This window comes from Nycticebus coucang, chromosome 5 (assembly GCF_027406575.1).
Source record: "Nycticebus coucang isolate mNycCou1 chromosome 5, mNycCou1.pri, whole genome shotgun sequence".
Taxonomy (NCBI): domain Eukaryota; kingdom Metazoa; phylum Chordata; class Mammalia; order Primates; family Lorisidae; genus Nycticebus; species Nycticebus coucang.
In genome coordinates this window covers 515,596-535,761 of record NC_069784.1, presented here as the reverse complement: position 1 = coordinate 535,761, position 20,166 = coordinate 515,596, and the positions used below count along the sequence as shown (strand labels likewise).

The 20,166-nt window shown below is 41.9% G+C and overlaps 1 protein-coding gene across 1 annotated transcript in view; it reads right to left on the bottom strand.

Annotated features, from left to right (window-relative positions):
* RAVER2 (ribonucleoprotein, PTB binding 2) overlaps positions 1–20,166 on the bottom strand; it is a 67,262-nt gene that overhangs the window by 4,156 nt on the left and 42,940 nt on the right. The window contains exons 10-11 of the mRNA XM_053590427.1: positions 12,695–12,806; positions 10,960–11,096 (exon numbers count right to left, since the gene is read on the bottom strand). Coding sequence (XP_053446402.1) covers positions 10,960–11,096; positions 12,695–12,806 — 249 coding nt within the window. The remainder of the gene's footprint in view (positions 1–10,959; positions 11,097–12,694; positions 12,807–20,166) is intronic.

The window sequence follows — 20,166 nt, the reverse complement described above, 5'->3', positions numbered from 1 at the left end:
GGACAGAGAAACAGGCCTGCTGAGGCAGCTTGAATTTATGTCCTAAACTGAACTAAAGTGTGCCCCATCTCAACAACTCAATTTTTCTAGGGCCTTGTCCCTTCTCTTTCCCTCAGTGTATCCTGTTGACTCTACCATCCAAAAATGTCTCCAATCCAGCCACTTCTCCCCACTTGCTCTGTCTCGTCCACACCGAAGCCATTTTTACTTGGATCATAATACCACAGCAGCCTCCTAACTGCCCGGGGTGCATTCCACACCATTGTTTAACATGCAGCCAGAGCTGGCCTGTTAATTGTCCCCTTACTCAAGATACTCCCGCAGCCAAAGTCCTCAGAAGAGTCTCAATGGCCCTGAACTGTCGGTGCCACACCTGCCCTCCCCGCCCCCTGCACGGTGACTCTCCTCCCTCCCTCCCTCCTCTTCTGCTCACAGGTGCCTTGCTGCTCTCTAACACACAGTTGAGTTTCTGCCTCAGAGACTTTGCACTGGCCGCTCCCCCTCCTTGGAATGTAGTTACACATCCAGGTGGCACCCAAGGACCAATTTCATAGTGAGCCCTTCCTGGACCATGTATTTAAACGGCAAAACGTTCCCAGACACTGTAGCCTGCACTCTATTGTCTCTGCAATTATCACTACTCATTTTGCGTTTTTTTTTTTTTTTTCTGTTTTTCCCTAACTACTTCCTTAATGTAAGTTCCCTTATTGTAAGAATGTTTGCCTGTTTTGTTCACTACCATATCCCCAGTGCTTGGAACAGTGCCTACCATAGAGTTTGTATTCAGTAAATACTAGATGAAGAAATGCATACTTTTCAAAAAACTATTTTCAGAATGTACCCTCTCAGTTCCTCAGCCACATCCTGTGGTTCCCACACATCAACGTGGAAGAGCTGGACCTGTAACCCACCAGTGCCTGGTAAAGCAGATCATCGTGCCTTCTGCTTTGCAGGCCCTCACTCTTTTTTGCTAGAATTTAAAATTAACTGGCCCGGGTAACTGCTGCCACTAACCCATCATCCACACACATTCACTATGAGACGGGTCCTGTGACTTGTAGTTGCTGTTATACTCTTGCTTTTTTCTTGTATTACAGCAAATCTTTTCATCTTCATGTAAATGTAGACCTTCTTTTATCCATTGATTTCCAAGTGAATGGAGAAAGACAATGTCACAATTTCATTTTTGACTGTCAAAGTTTAATACTTTCAGTGTCATCTTAAGCTCAATTTCTAAGCTCATGTAAATCGAACTGGAGGCTAGTTTTATAAGCTCTTTTAGGAATTTGGGAAAGGGGAATCTTGACTGTCAGAAGATCCCTTGGAGGCGTGTTAATGTTGACAATTCCACTAGGCTCATCTGCCACCAGTCCAATGAAAGATACATCTTTATCATTATTGCTCCTCTGGAAAGAATGTAAGCAGTTAGCAAATGGCCCTCTAAATAAAAAATCAATAGTTTTCAGAAAATTCTGCCTCTACTTAAGACTCTTCAGTCTCACCTTTACCTTCAGCCCCTCTCCCCGTGTAAGTGCTGACTCTTCTGTGGTGTTGGGCTGGCAGAGACCTGAAAATGAAGACCTGTGCTAGTTCTTCTGAGTTCGGAGTCAAATCTCACATGCCTTCCTCACTGTCTCAAGCCCAGCTTTGGATTTCATGCCTACAGAAACATGAATTCATTTTACCTGTTCTGCATGAAATATTTCTAAATTTTTACTTTAAAATAGAATTTTTCTTTCCTCCATTGTTAAATGTTTAAAAACATGCTTCATTCAGGTCCTTAACAATATAATAAAATGCTCCTTCCCATATACGTGTTTCTAGTTTCCACATTCATTTTTGCCTCCCAGCCACTCCCTTTCCTCCTATGAGGAATTCAGTCCTACTTTGGATTTAATGATTCATCCCCTACCAGGCCTTGTACTGTGCTAAAGAAGTAAGTCAGTGAAAACCCATCCCCTCACCAGTTTCAGTGGTCAGTATCCTCGACTTAAACATGTTTAATAACGCTTAAAAATTTTAAAGCAACATTAAAACTCTTTGACAAATTAGACTAACACGTCAGAGTAGCAAACCAAAGTTGTCTTCAGATTTATTTATACTACATACTACCCTATTGTTGAGATTTTATATATATATATATATTTTTTTTTTTTTTTTAGAGTCTCTCTTTATCGCCCTTGGTACAGTGCCACGGTGTCACAGCTCACAGAAACCTCAAACTCTTGTGCTTAAGCGATCCTTCCCGAGTAGCTGAGACTGTAGGTGCCTACCACAACGCCCAGACATTTTTTTTAAAGACGGGGTCTCAGGCTGGTCTGGAACCTGTGAGCTCAGGGAATCCACGTGCCTCGGCCTCCCAAGTGCTGGGATTACAGGCATGAGCCACAGCACCCGGCCTTTTCTGTTTATTTTTTTGAACATATAAATGATACATTTGGTTAACATAAGGTCATTTAAAATAAATTTCAACAGCTTGTTTTCCAGTTTCTAGCCAAAAACACTTCTTAAAAGTGCTTTCTCAGTTACTATCTAGCATTTACACAGCCAAGCTGTGCTCCCATAATTGTCATCTAAAGTAGGCTCAGGGTTTAAGCCCTCGGGAGGCTGAGGACAGAGGGTCACTCTGCGCAGAGTTTGAGGCTGCAGCAGCTGTGACGGCGACCAGCCTGTCTCCTTTGCTGGCCTGTCGCGGTCACAAAGCTTCCGTCGGGGACGTGTCTGGGCTGCGCCGTGCGGCCACCAGGTGGCGGCGGCGGGCTCGGCGGGGGCGGCGTCCTCCACCTGGTTCCCTTCTCCCGCGACAGCCTCATCCGGGCCACTCGGGCGTGGGCGCGCCTCCCGCAAGAGGGACCCAGCACCCGGCGGTGGCCACGGCGACAGGCGCGACAAGCGCCAGACGGAGGCGGAGTCACGGTTCCAAGTGAACGTTCCCTACGTGACTGAGACCAATGATTCCGTCAAACGGAAAATCTGCTTCAACTCTGGCCCAGTGTTTTCTTGTTGATGGGTTATAATTAGATGTTAGAGTCACGTCTTTAATAAGTAGCTTCAGCCTTCAGCCGTGAGCTTGAAGGCGGCTTCTCGACCACCTGATGCAACTGCGGGTCTCCGCGTCGGACCCCGCAGACTCCTCCCGCGCATGCGCGCCAGCAGCGCCGTGCAGGTGGCCACGCCGCTGTCAAGACCAAGAACGTGCGCTGCAGATTTAACGAAGCTGCGTGTCTGACCTGAGCTTTCTCCATCACAGTTCAAACATTTAAGACATGTAGTTTTGGGGAAAATTAATAACTTCAGCTCACTGGTAATGCCAGTTAATTATCATAATTAGAGAAATGGCAGGGGTGGTCCATGAAAATTGATTTCTAATTATATGGGAATCTCGAACAATTGATTTAACTTATTTATAATTACTTTTAGGATCTCTAAAACACTTAATGAAAATGCTGCTCTCTATTTAGTACAGGAAAGCCTTGTTTTAAAAAAAAATTAGAGTCTAGTATTTGTTGATATCTAAAAGGTTGTACAATTATCACCACAACCAAATTTCAGAGTATTTTCATCACTCTAAAAAGAAACACTGTTTCTGATTACAGTGGATTCTCCAAGTCCCCTTCCTTCAGTCCCTAGTAACCATTATTTACTTACTTTCCCTCAGATCTGCCTATTGTAGACATTTCATATTAGAGTCAGACAAGGTGTGACAATTAAGTTCACGAACTCATGCTAGGAAAAGTGCCACACACCTCATTGCTGAATATCACTATGATCCCCTTTGAAGCCCCCCCCCGCCCCCACTCCTTGGGAAGCTTTGCACCAACTCCAGCAGCTAGTTCATCCTTCAGAGCAATTTTGGAACTCTTTCTCTTGAATGGCTATCAGAGCTGTCTACGTACAGCACATAAAAACATGCAAAAATATTGAACACCACTCAGCAAGACACCACCACCCGTCAACAGGAACTACAGATATGAGACGCCGATATAGCAAGGTCATGAAACTTTAGGGAGTTGTTTGTACAGGGCCGCCAGTGGCAGGTTCACAAAGGCACTTGTCAGACCTAGTACCGCAATCACTCTGTGACGTTTACAGTTTTTGGCCAGGGCTGAGTTTGAACCCACCACCTCTGGCATATGGGGCTGGCGCCCTACTCCTTTGAGCCACAGGTGCTGCCCACTCTGTGACGTTTGTTCTGGTTTATTTCACTTAGGTAATGTTTTCAAGATTCATCCAAGTTGTAGCATGGATCAGTACTGCATTCCTTTTTATGACTGAATAATATTTCCACTGAATGGATATACCAAATTTTGTTTATTCATTCATTAGCTGATGAACATTTGAGTTGTTTTCCTTTGGGCTATTATGACTAATGCTGTGTACTTAAGTACAATTTGTATATAGACATATGCTTTCAATTTCAGCGGTCTTGCATATACTCAGGAGTCAAATTCTTACATCTGTACTGAACATCTTGATCGAATGTCACATTGTTTCCCACCATTTATATCCCACTCCACTACCCAGGTGATGAAGAGTCCGGTTTCTGCACACTCTCACCTGCATTTACCATGGTTTGTTTTTCTTCATGTTTCTGCACACTCTCACCTGCATTTACCATGGTTTGTTTTTCTTCATTCCTTTTCTTTCTGTTCCTCATATTGGATATTTTCGATTGTATTCCAAGTTGGTTGATTCTTCTGCCTATCCAAATTCACAGCTATTCCCTAGTAAATTTTTAATTTTAGTTGTCATACTTTTAAATCCTAAATTTCTTTTTGGTTCTTTTTTATAATTTCTATCTCTTTTTTGATACTATTTGGTAAGACATTGTTCTCATACTTTTTAGTTCCTTTGACATGATTTACTTTAATTCTTTGAACGTATTTTAAATCTTTTTAGGCTCCTTGGGGACAGTTTCTGTTAATTGCTTTTTTCTTTTGAGTATAGTCTGTAATTTCTTCCTTGCACACCTCATAATGTTTTTTTGTTGAAAAATGGCCATTTGAAATAATGCAATGTGGCAACTCTAGAAATGCCACCCCTTCTTCAGGATTTGTTTCTACTGCTATTTGTTTAGCAACTTTTCTGATGACATAAAGTCCATATTTTTTGTACAGTCACTGAAGATTCTACCCTGTTGGCTTAGTGACCAGCTAATGACTGGACAGAAACCTCCTTAAACAGCTGAAACCAGGCAGTCTCCTAGACTTTGCAGAAGGGCCATGTGTGTAGTGGGCCTTCAACACTCAGCCACACAGCTGAAAGCTCTGCCTTAGCCTTCGTGTCTCGCGTAGAACCTCAAGGCAGCCAGAAGTAAGAACTTGGGGCCTTCTCAGGTCTTTCCCAAGCATAAGCATAGCCCTGCACATGTGTAGATTCCCAGAAATACCCTGGAGCCTTTTGAAGACCCCGAGATCATCTAATTCCACAGCTTTTCCTTTAAAGCTGTTTGGTTAGCCTGTTCTCTGCCCCAAATGTTATCCACCACCTTAGGCAGCCACAAGGTTAAACAATGTCCTCTAAATGTTTTCAAAACCTTGCCTGAGGAAAAGGCCTTCTGTTCTGGGCATGGTCTAAGTCCGATCAAATAAAGACAGCCTTGCAAGTAGGTTTTCCAAGGAGCCAGCAAACAGGTCACACAGTGCCAGTTCTCTGGGATGACACTTTGTAGGAATTCCAAACCTCCCTGCCCACTCTGTGTGGGCTGTCACATTGCTGGTTTCCACTGTGGTTATGGGTTATTGTTAACGGAGATAGGAAAATAGGAAGAGGGCAGGTTAAAACTTGCTGTTCTTACCGAGATTCAGGGACTTTTCTTAAATAAACGCTTTGAGGTTTATGGGAGCCTTTGGTTCATTTCCAGTGCTCTGTAAAGGCTGTGATCATTTCTGCCAGTTTTACCAATGCCTTCATGAAGAGGAAACATGCCGTTTCTGATTATGGTCTCTATGGCTCAGATCGCACATCTAGGCCTATGACACATAGCAAATTATTTTTACAGCACAGTAGAAGGCAACAGTCAGGGTTTTCCAGTCATGTTTTCTAGTATAAAAAACTAGTTGTTTTAACATTTATAATCTCTCCCTATTAAACTGTTCTGGGATCTTTGGCAAAAATCAATTTATGATTTAAATATAAGTCTATTTCTGTGCTCTTCTCTCATGCTGATCTAACTGCCTATCATTATGCCAAGGCCACACCGTCCTGATTACTGAGACTTCATGGTTAACCCTTAAGTCATCCCAGAAAGTCCTCCAACTTTATTCAGATACGAGTGTTTGGGGTATTACGGGTCCTTTACATTCCAGTGTGGATGTTAAGTGTCAATAGTCTATTTCTATTTAAGACAGTGGTTCTCAACCTGTAGGTTCCTGTAGGTTGCGACCCACAGGAACTGTATTAAAGGGCTACAGCATTAGGAAGGTTAAGAACCACTGATTTAAGAGAAAGGCCACTGAGAAATTGGTTGGGACTACAATAAAACCACAAATCAACTTGGGGAGAACTGACATCTTACCAGCATTGAGTCTTCTGAGCCAAGCATCTTCCTTAATTTCTGTCAGTGTTTTATAGTTTCACTATAGAATCTGTACAAATCTTTTCTTGATTTATCACTATATATCGCATGTTGGGTGCTCTCATAAATGGAAAGTTTTTAAAACTTACAATTGATTTTTTTGTATACTGTCCTTCTACCTTGTGACCTTGCAAAGTTCACTTATTAGTTTTATGGGTTACTTTTTATGTTATTAATAATTTTTCATGTAAATAATATTTCATATAAACAATCATGCAAAGAGAGGCATTTTTACTCTTCCCTTCCAACTTCATTCTTTTTTTTAAGCTGTCACCCGGGGTAGAGTGCTGTAGCGTCACAGCTCACAGAAACCTCTAACTCCTGGGCTCAAGTGATTCTCCTGCCTCCGCCTCCCAAGTAGCTGAGACTATAGTCACCTGCCATAATGCCTGGCTATTTTTTTTTTTGGTCGCAGCCGTCATTGTTGTTTGGCAGACCAAGGCTGGATTTGAACCCCTCGGCTCAGGTGTATGTGGCTGACACCTTGGCCACTTGAGCCACAGGCGCCGAGCCCCAACTTCATACTTTTTAAGAACCATACTGCACTGACTAATCTCTAGTAAAATGCTGAATATAAATGGTAAATTGTATATTCTTGCCTTGTTGAAAATCTGTTAAAAACAAAGTGTGTAGTGTTTTCATTTAATGTGATTATTATCATTCAATTTAGGTTTATCTCTTAGATATTTGTTTTCTCCTTTTCACACCTCTCTTTTTGCTTAATTAAATGTTTTCAGAATTTCCCTGTAATTACACTACTCACGTTTCAGAATGTGCTTTGTATAACTTTAATGTTGCACATGGATCACAAAAAGCGCTGCATAATTTACATCTTCTCAGATTCACTGCCACTCTGCTGTTAGCACCTGTGTCTACATACATTATAAACCTCACAATGTTACAACTGGAGCTTGTAAATGAATTAAGAGAAAATATATAGTCTTTTAAAATTTACTCACATATGTATCAACGTCTTAAGTGGTTCTTAATTGGAAGAAACTACCAGCATCAGAACAGAAATGTGGCTAAATACTCTACAAGGCACAGAACAGCCTCCTTGAGAGAACTGCTCAGCCCCAATGGGGATAGTGCCAAGGATGAGAAAGCTCTCGTAAGATGATGTTTTTAGTTGGTTGCTTTCAAGATTATCTAACTATAGTTTTCAGAATATCAATTATAATGTGCCTAGATAAAATTTTCCTTTTATTTATTCTGATTTGCAGGAAGGCTATTGCACGTATTAGAGCTATAAGTTTTTTGAAGCCAATTTGGAAATTTTTCTGCTATTATTTTCTCAAAATTTTCATACCCTTATTATGTCTCTCCCCTTCTCCTAGGATTCCACTTACATGTATTTTAGACTGCTTGATATTTTCCTGAGATCTCTGGAAATCTGTTCACTGACTTAAAAAAAAATCTTTTTTACCCCTCTATTCTTCAGATTGAATTCTTTTTGTCTTTATTGAACTTTTTTCCCTTGCTTTCTTCAATCTTCTGCTATGCTCATTCAGTGCGTTTTTTATTTCAGATATTATGGCTTCTGGTTCTAGAATTGTTCAGTTATTTTTCATAATTTGCACTTCTTGGCTGAGATCTCTTACCTATTCCTTACGACTCTGCGTTCTTTTACTCCTGGACTTGTTTATAGTAGCTGCTTTGTGGTTGTTGTCCACTAAGACCAGTATCTGGGTCACCTTTGGGCCAGTTTTTACTAATTCACTTTTCTATTAATTGTGAGTCACACTTCTTGCTTCTTCGAGCATCTAGCAATTTTCATTTGCTGAGGATCTATTATCTTCCTCTGAAGGGTGCTGATCTTTGCTCTGGAAGGAGTTAACTTTGCTGCTCCATCTCCAAACTCTCTCGTCTGTGCTGGAGACTCATCGCTCCTCACATAAACACAGTTCATTTGCGCCATGTAGATTTTCAGGCTCCTTCCTATGAAGCACCCGTCTTTACAATCTTACTGACAGTCCTCAGTTCAATCCTCTGACTCCTCAAGCACGTAAAACCCACAGCTTTCTGTAAGGACTGGAGAGTGACGTTAGGCAAAAAGCCCCAGAAACACCCATCTCACCAGGGAGGTTTCCCCATCTCCCAGGTCAATCCCCCTTCAGTTTCTGCTGTTGGTCATCCCCTATGCTTTTAGACAGTTGCTTCTCTTTCATATTTAGTCTAGTTTTAATGATGGTTACCTGCAGGGAGATAGTGTGATATAAGCAGCTTTGTCAGTATCGGAAATGTCAGTGAGGAGCTTTAAATGTGACAGTTTTACTGAGTAAAGAGTATTTCCCCCATCAATGCCTTGGCACGTCCCTCTCCCCAATCCAGGCGCAGTTTCTCTGAAACATCTGAGAAACTTCCCCATGGATAATGAAGATCGTGTGGGCTTTGGGTCAAGAGATCATTTACTGATTGTGTGTAAACTGGGAAAGATTACTTTCCTAATTATGCTTTTTCTCTTGTATGACTGAGGTAGTAATTTAAATCTCATAGAGTTGTTAGAAATGCCAAATGCTCATGCTGCAAACCACACAGCAAGTGTCAAAAAGAAAACAGAAACTGTTGGTTTTGCTTCTTTAGATCTCTTTCTGCATTCCAGAAGTGGGACAGTGGAAGGAATTCCTAACAGATGACCATTTTTTCCCAGTTACTCTGTTCTATTAGTAACATCAAATTTATTGTATATGGTAAAAGAGCACAAGAGGACAAGAACAAATCTCACTTTTGGAACAAGTGTGAGGCAGGAGCAGGGACTGTCCCCAGGGACACAGGACACAGGCAGGGTCTGCTCCTCCACCTGTCTCTGGGAAACGAGGGCAGAGGCAGAAGGACCAATGGCCAAAGGTTTTCCTCATCATTGACTTTGTCAAGGTGTGAATGAGTCTTTCTATGGATATGAAGAATATACAAGAAAGCACAGTAACCTAATAAGCAAAACTGCCAAGTAAAAGGAGACTAATTTCAAAGGTCAGGACAAAAATTAGTTTTTAAAGCTTAAATCATACATTTAACTAAAGTTTCAAGAATTTATTGTGCTTCTCCTGTTTATAAAAGTAAATTATCTTCCTTGTAAGAAAAACAAAAATATTGGAATTATACATTCTATAAAAGAATAGGTTATGAAAACTTTACCATTTGTTTACATTGTTTTACATGATTTTTAATATTTGCATTTTATTGACTAGTATACATATGACATAAGTTGTTTACTTGGTCTTATGAATTATTAGAAATTTAGGTTGTTTCTAATATTCACAATTATTAATTATTCATAAATAATTTTACATATCTCCAATAAATTCCTTGGCCTTTGTCAGCTATAAAGATAATCAGGATATAACTCCTGTCCTTGTCTAAGTTATTATTTAAAATGTTAACTGATAGACAAAACAAAGAAGTCTCATAAAACAACATAAGAGAAGACCTTCCGGGACGTATCAATTCATGATTCCTGTTCCTTAAATACAGGAATGCCATCACCTCGTTACATCATCTTCTAACCCATATTTTTCCGTCTTGTCTCAGGTACATAAGAGACTTTATTATACATTTCACTAATATCCAGCTGCACCATTTTGAAGAATTTGACCTGTGCCTCTAAGACCCTATCATAAAAGCATAATTAGGCATCAATTATTCTAAGTGAATTCACAGTGGTTTTCTATGTTACAGAGTGCTAACATGACATACACTTGCAGCTTAAGCCACTAAGAATAAGTTGAAGAATAAATTTTGCCCAAAACTAACATAGTATATCTTCTCGAGATAATACTTTCATGTTATTCACCAGCCGACTGGTTTAAAAGTCAGCGCAGTGGTGCCTGTAAATATCACCACCTTTCTGCACCTATAAGCAGTGGTCAGGAACTTCCCTTGGGTCTCTCAGGTCTACATGAAGTAAACCAGAGGTTAGCAGAGTTTTTCTATTAAAAGCCAGATAGTAAAATACTTAATCTTGTAGGCCACATAGTCTCTGTTGAGACTACTCAACTCTTGTCTTGTAGGATGACAGCCCCAGGGATAGAGTGGTAACATGTGAATGAATGAACATGGCTATGCTGTGGTGGGCTGAATCTGCTCTGCAGGCTGCAATCTGCCAACAACTAGTGTAAACATCTAGTGTAAAAGGATACCAAACGATCCCTTAAACACATTCCAAAATTTCAAATGGTGAGCAGGAAATACTGTACAGGTCAGTGCAACTTCACTTTCTCATCATATCAATGTCCACAGGTATGATTTAATAAAAACAAACAAACAAACAAAAAAAACTTTCACTTTCTAAGGCAATATCACAGGAAATACAGTTTCCTAGTCAGTGACTCAAGACATAGTTGAACTGACTTTCCTACATATCGGAGAACCCAACAATCATTTACCTGTGCATAATCTCTGAAAGGTGGGCAGTAGGCAATGCACTTTTCCAGCAAGTGCTGTGATTCACTTCCCTGAGAGATTGCGTCCAGAATGGAGTTTGCAATTCCAGTCTTCTGAAGAGCAGTTTTACTTGCGGAGGCTAAAGGCAAAATCAATATGCTTCTTTTACTTAGGCCATTTTATTATAAACTGAGTGTAAAACTCATTAACTCAGGATATTTGCAAATAAAACACTAAAAAAAATTTAGATTGCTAATGTATATCTATATTTTCCCCAGGGGAAAATGTACATAGTATATGATATTGTCTCATTCATTTGAAACAACAGAAAACGGAGACATGTCCCATGAGTGAATAATTTTGATAGAAACATTAGAGTAATACATGTCTAATCTTTATAACAAGGCATACGAAATGTAAATTGACCATTCTTGTGAATGTCATAGTTGTCACCATTGATTTTTAGACCAGATCAACATATATATACTAGATATACATTATAGACATATTTAAATTTTTTTCTGGCTCTTAAAAAACTCACAAATTAATGTTTGGGTTCAAGGATATTTCATCAAATAGAGGATATATATCAAAAATGAAACTCAGCCAGGCAGGGTGGCTCACCCTATAATCCTAGCACTTTGGGAGGCCGAGGTGGGAGGACTGCTTGAGGGCAAGAGTTCTAGACCAGACTGGCATGTAGTGAGACTCTGTCTCTACAAAAGATAGAAAAATTAGCGGGGCATGGTGGTGTGGTGCCTGTTGTCCCGGCTACTTGGGAGGCTGAGGCAGGAGGATGACACGAACCAGAAGTTTGAGGTTGCCCAGAGCTATGATGATGCCACCGCACTCCATCTTGGGCAACAGAGTGAGACCCTGCTTCAAAGGGGGAAAAATAATTTACCTTTCATATCTTTTCATTTACCCCCATGATCTTTTCCCCATAGGTAATGATCTAGAATTCATTTTCTCCAATTTACTTCATGCATGTACATTCATATATGTACATGTGAGAACACACAGCTTTCAGTAAATATATAGGGAACTATTTGGTATGTACACATTTGCCTTTTCTACTTAAAAATCATTTAATATTAGTATACTTAGAAATCTCTTGATTATAAAAATAAGTTAGAAAGTATTCCATTTTATGATAAACTACTCTATTCATTTGTTTAAAACCATCTCCTGCTGACAAATGCAAAGGTATGTCCCAGGACGTCATTCCTGACACCAGCATTCCAGTGGATGGCAGAGCTAGAGCACATCCCGTATCTGACGATTTTCAATAAGTGACGGCCTGATGGGTCCTCCAAAAAGGAAGTGAGAATTCCACTTCTGGCCATTATTAGTAGCTGACACATTCTTGGGGTATCCAAATATTATGGCTATATTACTTACCAGTTTACGCCTCTGGTTTAGAAAAAATGATCCTGTATGCACTGTAAAGCAGTATTGCCAAATAATTCCTTTGTACAATTATTTTCAACCATGATTCAGTAACAATTCAATAATCATGTTCTACATAAAAATACTGTAAGAGATATTTTCCTTAAATAAAGTAGCAAGCATTTTAAGTGCCTTAATTTTAATTATTTCTTCAATTTAAAGAATAATTTAGGCCTTAATTTGGCCAATAGTCATTATTTATTTCCAGTAAGTTAAAAATTAAAGTAAAATTCATTATAGAAAGTATTCAGTAAAACTTCAAACTATTAACCCTGATCCCTCACTTACGGGGTAAACACGCACTGGGCAGCACGCTTGCCAAGTCCAGATATGGGTTCTTACTGAGCCGAATCTCTTTCGGAGGTTCTCCCAAGAGTGAAGTCTGATTCTTAGAGGCAGCCTGCTCACCAAAAATAAAAAAGGGGGTGTTTAGTAAGCAGTAAGGCTTACTAAAGAAAAAATGCAGAAGGTACACAGAAATATTTATTTTTCAAAATTTAGTCTAGTGAGATAAAAATTTATGGAACCTAATCTTTGTTAGGCTTAAAAAGAAAAACTATTCTAGAACCACAGGATTTTAGAACTGAAAGAGAATTAAAGGCTGTCTGTCACAACACTGTCCCTTGAACTAGGAAAGAATTCATCTTCACCAGAAAAAACAAATTCTGTATCTCATTTCGAAAAATACTGTTATCAACATTTTTATTAAGGTTTTTATTTTATATTTTATGTGTCGGAAGCCATATAAGGTACAGCTTGGCCTTACTTCCTTTTTAAGTAAAAAACAGTTTTACCTTTTCCCGGTAACTTTACCTGGCAACTAGCCAACCAATCACCTTATGCCCCATCTTACTTACTCTAGCCAATCCCCAGTTAACAACTCCTCTGAACCTCCCAACAAGACCCACCCACCTTCTCCGTAATGCTTATAAGGCACAAGTTTTTTCAATAAAGTTGGAGACTTGATCAGAAAACTGTCTTGTCTCCCTTTCTCGCGCCCCTTGTTTGTTTTTCTCCTTTAGGTGGTTCCTGCGGGGGCCCCCGTTGCTGTCCCGCGGGTCGGGACATCCTGGCGCCCAACGAGGGGTGATCGGGACCCCCTGGAGGAGAACGCTTGCCTACGGAAGCCCCGGCCGGGCACCCTTCGGAGCTGCAGCGAGGACCCGCGTGCACTCCCCATTCAGATCGCCTCGGTTCACCCGCCGTGAGACGGATCAGAAGAGAAGGTAGGCAAACGATAACTTACAAGATTTCAAACATTTCACCGCTTTGTCTTGGCTGTTATTATTGGCTCTCCCGGATCTAATTCACTTACCAAGCTCACAGGGCCAAAGCGGGGAAGGACGAGAGGTACCCATTTCGGCAGTGAGAACTCCAAAACACTTGGACTAGTTTTTCTGCCTAACACTCTCTAACAAACTCTGAGCTCGCTACGTCTTACACGGTCGTCCACCTCAAGGGCACTCCCAGGGACGCTGCCTCCCAAAGGCTAAGCCTGAGGGCAGTAGGCAGCTGTCCTGCCTGAGAGGGTCCGAGCAGGCAGATTATACCTGCCGACCTATGACACGCGAGCAGAGATCATAAGGCACAGGGAGAGTGGTCACAGAGAAACTTAAGTTCCGAGTCGACTGGAGACTTGCGTGAACTGAGATCCTGAGAGAGCCATCCAGCCAACATAATGGGGAATTCGCTTAGTACACATGAAATGTTCCTTGACGGGGATCAAGGGATCACTCAGAGTGCGAGGAGTAAGGGTTAAAAGAAAGGACCTTAAAGAATTTTTTAATTTTATTCATGAAACCTGCCCCTGGTTCCCTTTAGAGGGAACAATCAGCCAAAAACGCTGGGAACGAGTAGGAGATGCCTTGCAGGACTTTTACCACACCTTTGGTCCTGACAAAGTCCCAGTTATAGCCTTTTCCTACTGGAATTTAATTCATGACATGTTAAAAGTTCATTCACTAGATCCTGACATTCGAGATGTCATCAAAGTAGGAGAAGAAGTCCTTAAAGAGGCTTCTCGCCCTCCTTCCACCTGCCCCTCTGTCACGGTAGAAATTCCTGACAAACCCCCAGTTTCCCCTAAAACCCCGAACAGCCCCGACAACGCTCTTAAAACTCCAAAAACTATCTTGGAGGGGGCACCTTGTGACTGCAAGGGAGGAACAACTACAATAATACCCACCTCACATACTAGCCAAGTTGATTGCAGCGGCAAAACCGCCTATTTAACTTTCACGTCACAGATAGGAGGAGGACATAAGCAAAACTGGCAATGTGTTAATGCACCCAAAATAATACTCCCAATTCAAAACGAACCAGGACCTTGTCCCACGGAGTGCGAAATAACCAATCAAATGCACTCTATGTGCTACAATAGTGTCCAACAGTGCACCCACACAAACGGCAACACATATCTAACAGCCATTTTACAAAGAACTTATTCTGGCTCCTTTGGAGGTGAGCTTGATTCTACTCATAACCTGGGACACTCCAAATATGCCCAAGCCTCCTGCTTAGGCACTATTGGCAAAAATGTTTGCTGGCCACTAAAACCACCAATTCACACATCTGATGGTGGTGGGCCATCAGATAGGGTAAGAGAAGATGCGGTCCAAAAACAAATTGAAAAAATAATTAAAGAAAAATATACTCCCCTACAATACCACCCCTTAGCTTTACCTAAATCTCGAGACATAGATCTTGACGTCCAAACCTCTGATATTTTAGAAGCCACTTTCAAAGCTTTAAATAATTCCAACCCAACCCTCGCGGAAAACTGCTGGCTATGTCTAACTCTTGGCACACCTATGCCCCTAGCCCTACTAACAAACACCTCCACTTCACATCTAAACAACTCACATCTAAACTGTAGCGACAGTCTACCTTTTAGAGTCCAACCTATAGAATTTACACAAACCCCTTGTATATACAAACCTCCCCAGAACAATGATTATGATGTAGACTTAGGAAGCATCACCTTCACAAACTGCTCCTCCATTTCTAACATCACCTCACACCGGTGCCCCCCTCCTGGACATGTTTTTGTATGCGGAGGAAATTTGGCCTACACGGCCCTACCAGGTAACTGGACAGGCTATTGCGTAACCGCCCAACTACTCCCTGATATCTCTATTATACTAGGAGATCAACCTGTTCCTGTCCCCAGTCTTGATTATATAGCTGGACATCCACGCTCTAAAAGAGCTATTCAACTTATCCCACTAATAGCAGGACTAGGCATCACTACAGCAGTAGCCACAGGAGTTACCGGAAAAGGAATATCTATACATTCCTACCACAAACTGTCTCATCAACTAATAGAGGATGTCTCAGCTCTTTCTGAAACAATTCACGATCTTCAAGATCAAATAGACTCCCTAGCAGAAGTAGTCCTACAAAACCATAGAGGCTTAGATCTCCTCACGGCAGAGCAGGGAGGTATCTGTTTGGCTTTACAGGAAAAATGCTATTTCTACACCAACAAGTCAGGCATTGTTCGAGACAAGATAAAAAACCTGCAAGACCAGCTCGAAGAAAGAAGAAAGGAACTTCGTGATAACCCCCTTTGGTCAGGACTCAATGGACTTCTTCCTTATCTCCTCCCACTCCTAGGCCCCCTATTAGGTTTTCTATTAGTCCTTTCCTTTGGCCCCTGGCTATTCAAAAAGGTCACCACTTTCATTAAACAACAAATAGACTCTGCCCTAGCAAAACCAATTCAAATTCACTACCATCGCCTGGCTCTGTCTGACCAAGAAACCGACTCTTATGGCTTCCCCTCATAATGAGGGCAGTGTATAGATCAGAGGTACACTTACCCATTCCTAATAAAAGGAAAAAAGGGTATGGGCACCGAGTTGAGTGCACAGCAAGGCATTGCAAGAGAAGGTCCCACAATCCTTCGACCTCCCGATCCCAAGGAGAAGTCAAATGAAGGATCAGACCCCCTCTGATTTTTCTCTGAGAGCAAACCTGGCTTGCATAGAGGTTGGTATCAAAAATTTCGCTTACCTCTCCTCTCCAAAAGATACCGCAAATAACAAATGTGGATCTGGGAAATCCACGAGAGGAGCCAGGTCACTACTCCCTCTCTCGGTTAATGCCCACCTCCTTAAAACAAAAAGGGAGGAGATGTCGGAAGCCATATAAGGTACAGCTTGGCCTTACTTCCTTTTTAAGTAAAAAACAGTTTTACCTTTTCCCGGTAACTTTACCTGGCAACTAGCCAACCAATCACCTTATGCCCCATCTTACTTACTCTAGCCAATCCCCAGTTAACAACTCCTCTGAACCTCCCAACAAGACCCACCCACCTTCCCCGTAATGCTTATAAGGCACAAGTTTTTTCAATAAAGTTGGAGACTTGATCAGAAAACTGTCTTGTCTCCCTTTCTCGCGCCCCTTGTTTGTTTTTCTCCTTTAGGTGGTTCCTGCGGGCCCCCCGTTGCTGTCCCGCGGGTCGGGACATTTATGGGCACAACCAAATGGCAAAAGCAGACCTTATCTACCTCTGGTAAAATATCAGACAAAATATATGCCCTTCACAGATTCCCACTCCACTTTCAGATGATAAATGCTGCAAATTCACATTTCTTGAAAATACATGACAAAATATATGATGTCAGTATATATATGTATATTTTTCATTTATTTATTTATTTTTTTGGAGACAGAGTCTCACTTTATCACCCTCAGTAGAGTGCCGTAGCATCACAGCTCACAGCAACCTCCAACTCCTGGGCTTAGACGATTCTCTTGCCTCAGCCTCCCAAGTAGCTGGGACTACAGGTGCCCGCCACAGTGCCAGCTATTTTTTTTATTTGTTGCAGTTTGGCTGGGGCCGGGTTAGAACCCGCCACCCTCGGTATATGGGGCCAGTGCCCTACCACTGAGCCACAGGCATCACCCCCTCATATCAGTATAATTTTATGCAAATAGGTACAAGGGTTCTAGTACCACTGACTCCTGAACAACATGCAGGTGAGAGGCACTGTCCCCCCAGCACAGTAGGAAACCCACGTGTAACTTTTGGCTACCCAAAAACTTAACTACTAATAGCCTGCAGTTGGCTAGAAGACTCACTAACATATAAGTGGTCAGTTAACACACAGAACCTCCATAAGCTGACCACCCAGACTGTTAGCACACAGAGGAACTATAGCACTGACACGCACCTGTGGGTCTTTCATGTCCATGACACACAGGTCAACTTGAGGAGGAGGTCAGTGTAGGGAGGTGGTCAGCATGGAGGTCCTATTGTTTCTGCTTATTACATGTTACCATATACTGTATTCTTACAGTAACATAAGCTAGAGAAATTACTAAGAAAATCACTAGGAAAACACATTTACAGTACATTCTATATTTATCAAAACTGTAAGTTTTCTTTGTCTGGGATGAATTATCTGAAGTGGCAGCTCCTACAGCTGCAGACCTCAACCCACCACACGTCTCCAGCAGTTCAGCTTCTTCCTGTGACATCATGACTTCCCTCTGCATCTAGGGAGCCCCACTACCGTCACTAGTGGTACCTTGTGGGAGTCTCCTGGTGTTATTCAAGGTAGTACTGCACTAAACACAATGAAAAACTCGTACTATTTATAAGAACTCAAGAGATGACTTTTTACTGTGATAAACAATTTATAGAAGAAAGAGACTGCTCGGGCAGAGAAAAGCGTCACACGGCATGTTAGCAACATGTGAGCTCACTGCAAGGACACAGGTGGCTGTGAATCATGACAGTGGCACAGTTCACCACAGTCAATCTTATGCAGTTATGATTTAATATGCACCTGCATGTTCACACTTCTTTTGGCTATAAATGATGACATATATGGTCTACGGTTGTGTGCATTTAAGTTTTGATAATTTTTTACCTCCCTGAATAGGTTTTTTGCCATGTAAAGTGTGCCTTTGTGTATAATGCACACCTACGTTTTTGGCCCAAACTTTTAGAAAAATACCCTTGAGAAAGTAGCCAGCTCTTGCTGGGAGAGACACATCTGGGGAGGGCCCCTGGTGGATGTGCAGATGGCACTGGCTTCCCGTAGCCACCCACACTGTGAAGGCTGCCCCTTCTCTCTTTCCCTCTGCCACATCAGACCTGCAGTAGTGATGGCACACATGTGGCTGGCAGTGCTGCGGCTTCTGAGGTTGCCTGGCCCATGAGCAGCCAGGAACACCCCCAGACCTGCACAGGATCCCCCGTCCCCATGGTGTGGCCCTTGGCCCTCACCCCACATGCCCATGGCCCACCTTGTCAGCTCTGGCAGCTGCTGCCCCCATCCCAGCACTCTTCAGAGGCTGCTCCAGCCCACTCCCCACCTCCATCGGGGTCTTTCTGGAGCCCTGTGGCCCAGCCGACCCAGGTGTAGCGGGCAGTGACCTTGAGAGGCCCAGTAGGCTCCTCCACTTGCTAGCCCTATGGTAGTACATACATAATGGGCATCTTTATTTTTCCCTCAAAATTTTGGGCAAAAATGTACATGTTATACAGCACATTATACAGCAAAATAAAGTATTTTATGGTAGTCAATGTTAAAATATACTAGTATCTGTGCATATTTTTTGCATTCATGACATACGCCTAACATTTTCTTAACTTTTTTGATATGTCTAAGCTACACAATTTGCTTGCAAGTTTTTTCTAATCGTTGCAAATCTCAACAATTTTCCTATGTATTCACTGAAAAAAATCTGCATACAAGTGGACCTATGTAGTTCAAACTTATGTTGTTCAAAGGTCAACTGTCTATAGGAATCTCCTACAACTCAAAAGCAACAAAACAACCAAACTACCAAATTCAAAATAGGCAAGCATTAAAGTAGACATTGCTCCAAAGAAAATACACAGATGGCTAATAAGGACATTAAAAAAAAAGCGAAGTGAAGGCGAATGTCGTATATCTGAGAGTGATTAGAGATGTCTGCAGAAGACGCTGTAGAAAGGGTCATTATTAATCATTAGGGAAATGCAAATAAAAACCACAGTGAGATGCCACCTCACATCCACCAGGATAGCGAGTGCTACATACCAAATACCTACGTACTCCCAAAATGCATGTGCTGAAAGCCCAACCCGCAGTGTGATAGTTTTGGCAGGTAGGGCCTGTGAGAGATCACAGGTGGGGGCCTCAGAATGGATCAGTGCTCTTTGACAAGCAGACTGGGGGTGCTTGCGTCTGCTCCCCACCCTGCAAGGATAGAGAAATGATGGCCACCTACAAACCCGGAACAGAGGACTCACTGAGCCCCCTCTGCTGAGGCCCCCCATCTGAAATCCAGCCTCCAAAACTGTGAGATGTAAATGTCTGTTGTTTAAGCCACCCGGTCTATGCTATTTTTGTGATAGGTAGTTAAAACAGACAACAGGTGTTGGCTAGGATGTTAAGAAATTGGAATTCTGGTGCATTGCTGGTAGAAATGTAAAATGGTGCAGCCACCGTGAAAAACAGCATGGTGGCTCCCACAAAAATTAAACAAAGAATTACAGTATGATCCGGGAAGTCCACCTTCAGGTATATACCCAAAAGAACTGAAAGCAGGAACTCAAAAAGATATTTGTACACCATTGTTTATAGCAATACTATTCACAGTAGCCAAAAAGAGGTAGAAAGAACTCAAGTGCCTATGGATAAAAATGGGGCACGCACATACGATGGGATATCATTCAGCCTCAGGAAAGCAGGGATTCCCATCCAGAAGCATTTTGCCATGTGCAATGTGACAAACCTTGAAATGTGATGCTAAGTCAGGCA